The sequence below is a fragment of the Austrofundulus limnaeus genome, unplaced genomic scaffold (genome assembly GCF_001266775.1).
Source record: "Austrofundulus limnaeus strain Quisiro unplaced genomic scaffold, Austrofundulus_limnaeus-1.0 Scaffold403, whole genome shotgun sequence".
NCBI classification, from domain to species: Eukaryota; Metazoa; Chordata; class Actinopteri; order Cyprinodontiformes; family Rivulidae; genus Austrofundulus; species Austrofundulus limnaeus.
In genome coordinates, this window is record NW_013952805.1 from 132,827 (window position 1) to 139,878 (window position 7,052).

The 7,052-nt window shown below is 43.5% G+C and overlaps 1 protein-coding gene across 3 annotated transcripts in view; it reads left to right on the forward strand.

The window, feature by feature from the left end:
• The window catches only part of camsap1b (calmodulin regulated spectrin-associated protein 1b), a 24,323-nt gene that overhangs the window by 11,637 nt on the left and 5,634 nt on the right, over nucleotides 1-7,052 (forward strand). For 2 of the 3 annotated variants that reach the window (XM_014024008.1, XM_014024009.1), the window contains 7 exons: nucleotides 1,230-1,371; nucleotides 1,640-1,779; nucleotides 1,889-1,985; nucleotides 2,150-2,306; nucleotides 4,056-4,141; nucleotides 4,224-4,311; nucleotides 4,404-6,687. In XM_014024008.1, the coding sequence (XP_013879462.1) occupies nucleotides 1,230-1,371; nucleotides 1,640-1,779; nucleotides 1,889-1,985; nucleotides 2,150-2,306; nucleotides 4,056-4,141; nucleotides 4,224-4,311; nucleotides 4,404-6,687 (2,994 nt within the window). The remainder of the gene's footprint in view (nucleotides 1-1,229; nucleotides 1,372-1,639; nucleotides 1,780-1,888; nucleotides 1,986-2,149; nucleotides 2,307-4,055; nucleotides 4,142-4,223; nucleotides 4,312-4,403; nucleotides 6,688-7,052) is intronic. The other variant, XM_014024010.1, reaches the window with a different exon arrangement.

Consider the following 7,052-nt stretch of genomic DNA (forward strand, 5'->3'; position numbering starts at 1 on the left):
TTTGTTTGTTTTGTTTTAAATTAAGATTTGTGCAACATTTGTTATCATTCTTATTTTTATCATGCTAATGGAGGAAGAAAAAGTAGTATCGGCTTCATTAATCGGCCAAATAATATCGGCTGCACATATCGGCGTATCGGATAGACTGATGTTTAAAAAAATCGGTATCGGCCTTCAAAAACCTGTATCTGTCGATCTCTAATTATTATATTACTCTTTTCATAGTAGTCCTTTTAAACAGTTGTGGTGTAAATGTGTATTTGTTTTCTAGTCATGATGGGTTTGAACTGGAAATGGAAGCATCTGATAAACTGTCGTTTGTCATTTTGAACATGGTCTCAAACAGAAAAAAAGCATTTAATTTACTAATGTAGCTTGAGTGAACATTGACATCTTGATCATATTCACCTTGTTTTATCTATTTTGCTAAAGTAACTTTGACATTTGATCATACAATGCCAGCATATTGTATGCAATTATGAAGAACCAATGTATTGAGCATGTTTATGCAAGTTTGACTTTTGTTTCTTAATCTTTAACAACTTTCACAATAATTGTAAGACTGGTTAGTCATGAAGAGGACAGGTCTCTGAAAATTATTATGATCTTAAGTTGCACACATTTTGTTTAATCATCTCAAATTTACACACGCGTGAATCAGGTTTTCCATTACTGTATAATTAGGCTGAGAGTCCGGTCTTCTCAAAGTGTTTCAGTGATTACCTCAGCTGACTTAAGTTATGCGGCTTCATCAATTGCCATCTGTCCATTAAAGGCAGAGGGAGGCTGCACCTCTACTTTGTGTTGTTCATATCGCTGCCCATAACACCTTCACCTCCATCTCCTTAAAGCTAACCAGATCTTCAGGGTTCTCCCTAACACCTGGTACCATTGGTTCTTTGTAATCAGCAGTGACATATTTGGAAAATAAAAATAAAAAATGAATGCTAATCAGTTGAAGAGTGCTTCAAATTCTACCTATTGAAATGAATACTTTCTTGCTTTAATACGCCTGGGGAGAACCTTGACCTACGTTAATGGGCCAGACTATTAAGGATAAGCACCATTGGCTATTATGTGCTTTGATTGACTCATATAAATCTCCACGTTTTATTAGAGATTTATATTTGTGGTACTAGATGTTCTGTTGAGGTTTTGTGAAATGTTACTTGGCAGTGCTCATGGTCCTGGTCCTCATAAAACTCTGATTATTTCCCTCTGACCGTTAGGTACGATACCGTCGGGAGCATGCATCAGGTCGCCACCTGCCCTTCTTTCCACTGCTCGAAGACCTCATGAGGGATGTTTGTGATGGAGCTGCACTGCTCACTGTGGTCCATTATTACTGCCCAGATATCATGAAGCTGGAGGGTACGGTGTGATTCATTCACACTCTCACAATAATACAACCAAAGCCTCTGAAAGAATGTTTTTCTAATTATCAGTTGCCCTCAAAGATTTATTTTTTCTTATGAACAGCATCAGAGTTTTACTGCATGTATTGAATCTAGTATCCGCTTGTGATTATATTTTTGTTACTTGCACATGGCTTACAGTTCCAGTCCTCGCAGCGTGACATTTAGTCAACAGAGCATTGAGCTGCATCCTGACCTGACCTGTTCTCTGCCTGTCTGATCAGATATTTGCCTAAAGGAAGTACCTTCCATCGCTGATAGCCTCTACAACATCCAGTTGCTCAGAGAGTTTGCCACCGAGTATCTGAATAAAAGTTGCTATCTGACAACTGAGGATATGCTGTACTCTCCGCTTGTCCTCAAGGTACATAATGTGACAGAAATTTTAATTACAAACTACAATTACAAAAAAGTATTCGTTACTGTGTCAAAACTAAAATTAAATGTTTGTGACCTGCTTGTTTTTTGTCCAGCACAATGTGATGGTGTTCATTGCTGAGCTGTTCTGGTGGTTTGAGACTGTGAAGCCAGAGTTCGTCCAACCCAGAGATCTTCAAGAGTTTAAAGATGGTAAGCATCATGTCACACAAAACTCAGTTATTTCTTCACTTATTACTGCAAAGGCACAACTAATCCGAGCCAAAGCCTAGTCACCATTTCACGTTTAAATAATGCACACCAACTTAGTCGGTATGCAGAGTTTAATATTTAACACATACGTCTTTTTTATTTAGCTCGAGCTGTAGCTCATCCCAAGAGTGCCCGCCCATCAGTGCCCATCTCAAACGCCACCAAGCGCAGCTTTCTTGCAAGTCCTGGTGTGGCCGATAACCAGAGCAGCCCTGAAGTCTGCAACAGGTACTTCCTGCACCCTGAAGAATCTGACCCCTTGTAAGTCTTTTCTCATCTTTTATTACACCCCTCTTCATCATTWTCTTGTATTTAGAGTAGCTTTTCAAAGGTCTATAGATAGTGGTGCCTGGTGTTCATTCTCATCAGCCCTTCACTGTCTTGTTTTGTATTTTGTGATTTTTGCAGTGAGTCTTTGTGCATCTTGTTGTATTGTTTATTCATCTGTTTTATGAAATGTATTGGAAGTAGGGATGGGTACAGAATTCGATACTTTTATAAGTACAGATAAAATTTTGTCTGTACTACTGAGTACCTATTCACGTAACATCAAACGGTACCATGTTTTGGTACATAAACGCATCATTGTGACCGTATTGGTGTAAGAGTGGGGGATTTTCCKTGCTCCACCTGAACGCAGCATCGCGCAAGAGCGTAGTGACATCAGCAGCYGCTGGTTCAGTAWACAGAGCTCAGTCTGAACGTGGCTTGAATACCTTATATTTATTTTAACTCCATCCTCTTTTGCTTATTTGATTTAAACTATTATTTGCCTCCCATGGACCTCCATCACACTATTTTTCTAGTGGGGAAATGACAGTAGAAATACGTGGAGCTGGATTTTAATTTGTGCAATAAGAAAACACTGCGTTAATTGTTTTCAAGATTTTCACTTTAAAGAAATTTGTTAAACAGCTGATGTTACAATACAAAGAGTTGGATGTTGTCTTGATATTTGTTAAATTTTATATACTGAGAAATAAATGTTAAATAAAAAAATTAGTTTATTATTAAAAAACAACAACACACAAAGTACCGGAAATTGGTACCATTGTGTACCGAATATTGGTACCGAATCGATTCAGATGTCAAAGGCTATGTTCACACTGCAGGCAAATCTGACCCAAATCCGTTTTTTTTGACAGTCTGAACGAGACAAATCCGATTTTTTTTAAATCCGACCCAGGCCGTTTTAGTATGTGGTTTTAAATCGGATATATATCTGATGTTTTCAAAGTGACTGCAGTGTGAACGCTCATGTCACATTCATCTGACTTTTTCATCGGGAGGAGGGGCTGAAGGATCGATAAAACACTAACCTGAAGTCTCGCTGTTTAAATCTGTAGCTCCGTGTGTTTACAGCTCCAAAACACAAGTCCAGTTGCTTCATCTTTTTACTTTTCATTTTCCTTGTAGATAGTATGATAATAACTATGTCCAGCCTGGGTCGCGGAGAGTATCAATCCTAAAGTTAGCTACTCGGTTGATACTTTTTTCCAGCTCGTAGTTTCGTTCAAAAAAAAAAAAAAGCTTCACTGGAGCATCCCGGTCAGAGGCAGGTTCAGATATAAACACTGAACTGAAGAAGCATGTCAGATAATTATTTAATCGGCTCTGATTAAACAACAACTTCAGATTCGATGTGCAAAATGTAGCATCCATGCTAGCTCTGTAAACAAACAAGCCGGCTGATGAGACGTCACGTCTTTTACTGCGCATGCGTGTCACATCAGTGCTGTGTAGCGTTCACACASGGGTCTGATRCAGGTCACATTTAAAATGTAATGTGAACGTTCACACAAAAAGATCGGATTTTTTCAAAAAATCGGAACTGAGCATTAAGACCTGCAGTGTGAACGTAGCCAAAGGTACCATCTCAAAATCATATTGGCTTAAATAAATTGTGCTTTAACTTGTGTAAACAGCTGCTGAACTGGAGATTTCCTGCCAAAGTCTTTACTAACRGTGCTAGAATGATGTCCTGATTATGTTCCCTTTGTTTGCTCTTAGTAAGGGGGGTCCAGCTTTCAGTCCCTCACATCCACTGCTCCCCCTGAGGCAGAGACAACAAAAACAGCAAGGGGAAGACAGTTCAGGTAAATATAATTCTCCTTAAAAAAAAAGTGGAGATGCAGGCTTGCTTCTAATTCATCCTTCATGCTGTTTTAATTTGAACAGGTCTGAGAAACCGTTCAAACTCCCTGTCTCAGGTGGATGGACAACAACTCAGAGGCTCTGCTGTAGCRTGGCCCGACAAAAGGCAAAGGTATCTGTAAAAATAGCAAGGAGTTTTTTGATTTGCCAATAATAACAATAAATGTAAACCGTATGCTGTACTGACAAATAGTCTTTCTGCAGGCCTGTGTCCACGCTCAGCCCCTTCATGTTGCATTCAGCCACAGACAGCGATGCAGACGTTGTTTCTGGTGACAGCGTGAGTCTGGCTCGATCAATCAGTAAAGACAGCCTGGCATCTAACGTCATCAACGTCACTCCGAAACACCAGACCTCCGTCCACCAGCAGTCTCTCGCTGCCATGCGAAGAGTCAACGGCCACAACCTGCTGAACAACGTCAACCTGGAGGATGATGAAGAAACTCTRGTGGCAGTCTCGAGGACCGATAGTTCTGTTACTCCCAAACGAGGYGACGGGGCGCAAGCTTCTGCTGCAGTCGGTCCCAAACCTTCCGCAGACTCCAAACCTGCTACAGAAGGCTTTTACCTTGAACCACTAATGCCTGCTGTACTCAAAACAGCTAAAGAGAAGTCTGTATGCCTGAACAAGGAGGAGGAGAGTGGTGAAGTGTCCCGGTCTACAGGCAGGGGCTCTCTGCGCCGAGGAGATGGATCTTCAGCAGCTGTTCGTAGGAAAGCCCCTTCTGATCTCAGCCGAACATTTACCCCTCCAGGCGAGAAGGAAAACGTGTCAGAGGAGGTACAAGCAGGGTTCAGACCAACGGTCACCAGCAGTGTGGATTATTCATCCAGAGAACCAGCTGAAGGTTTTTATCTTCATTCAGATTCTGAGGAACCAAAGTGTGRTCAAGGCCTGGAGGCCGACCTGGAAGACCTGGACGAGGAGGAGGAGGATTTAGACGAAGCTATTACAACTAAAGACTCAAACTTTCTAAGAAAAGCATACACTGACATTGATGAGAAAGAATCCGCTAAGCTCCAAGAGGACATGAATGTCAAAGAGCATGAGGACAAAGACCTGAACGGCGGCAGTGGTCGGTCCAGTCCTTGTCTCAGCACACACTCCCAGGCCAGCAGCATGGCCAGTGGCAGTGTGCGCATGACCTCCTTCGCTGAGCGCAAAGCCCAGCAGCAACGCTTCGGCAGCAACCATGACCTCCGCTCCAGTGCCTCCAGCTCCCAAAGGACCACTCCAGACGGATCAGAGAGTAGCGGACCCCTGTCATCTTCCTGGAGACTAAAGAGGGATCAGAGCCCCTCTTCCCCCTTAGGAGGATGCAATCGTCCGGGCGACGGCGCGAACGTGCTGGCCTCTGAAATAGTTCAGCTACGCATGCAGCTGGAGGAGAAGCGACGGGCCATCGAGCACCAGAAGAAGAAGATGGAAGTGTTGTCTGCGAGGCACAGGCAGAAGCTGGGAAAAGCAGCCTTTTTGCACATTGTGAAGAAAGGAGGTGGAAGAAGCGACACGTTACCAAACTCACTGAAATCGGACATCTCTAAAGATGAGCTGAATGGGGAGAAGGGACACTTGAGTAAAGATGATATGTGTGTTGATACCCTGCGAGGAGAGAAAGAGGTGGAAGGGACTGTCCCTCCTGGTGCCTTAGAAGCAGACAAAAAGGGAAACGGTGGAAGCTTTTATCTAGACGAAGAATTGGACCTGAATGAGTGCAGCCGCTCAATCGAACTACTGAACGAAGCCATCGGCAGCATCCAGCAGCAGATGATGCAGCTGTCGCTGCAGCAGGAGGTGCTGATGAAACAGAATGTACAGTCTCCGTCCGGTTCTGCTCCACCRCCTCCTCACGCAGCAGACAAAAACTGGAACTCTAAGACCGGAGCGGGTTTTCACTTTGTGGAGCCCCTCTCTGGTTCCGGCAGCGCTCCGACCAGAAAACCTCCCAAACTGAGCTCAGGCCGGAGCTCCAGGTCCAAGCCGTCAGAGCTAAAGATGGCTAAGGAGCAGAGCCGGCACGCCTCCAGGACCCTCACCCCCACACAGGCTGGGTCAGAACCGTTACCAAAYCCAAGACAGTTAGCTGGGGGCAGGTCCCCCAGGGCCGAGCAGCCCGACAGCCCCAGAAACCCCACAGCCGGAGAGACCGTGGACAGACCGGCGTCCAGTCACGCCCGGAGCACCACCTTCCGCCTTCACGACGAGGCGAACATGCGCCTGCCGACCCGAGTGGACCTGACGACCGTGGTGGCCCCAGAAGTGTCCTTCGAGTGTCCGTCCAGCACGGCGAGAGAGTCTGAGCTCAGCGCTTCAYATGGTTCAGGAAAAGAGACCGTACCGTCGGAGGAGGCACAGCGCAGCAAAGCCCACCTGATTGAGGTCGATCTGTCTGACCTGAAGGCCCCCGAGGAAGAGGAGGGAGCTGAAAATGGAACAACAGAGGGGGGCGATGGAGAGCAGAAGTCAGTCATGGGCTTTTTCTTCAAGGTAATTTGTTTTTATAGTGTTTATGTTGTTTTTAATCTCCAGTGCATGAAAATMATGAATGTGTTTTAGACTTTTGTTTTGCCAGAATATTTCTACTTTTAAAAGGATCCCAGATTAGTTGTAACTTTAGACTTTATTTGATCAACACATTTTAAAATAAAATAAAGAAAAATAAAGTAAAATGCGAATAAAAAAAGAATTAAATTAAATTAAAAAATAATAATAAAGACTGTAAAAATACAGTAGGCTGTTAAGTTTTGTAAATTTTTAAAATATATATTTTAACACGGATGGAGCCATTTTATTTACACACAAAGCATTCTGGGTAAATGATGACGTGGATAGGTCCTCGGTGTGAGCGAGCT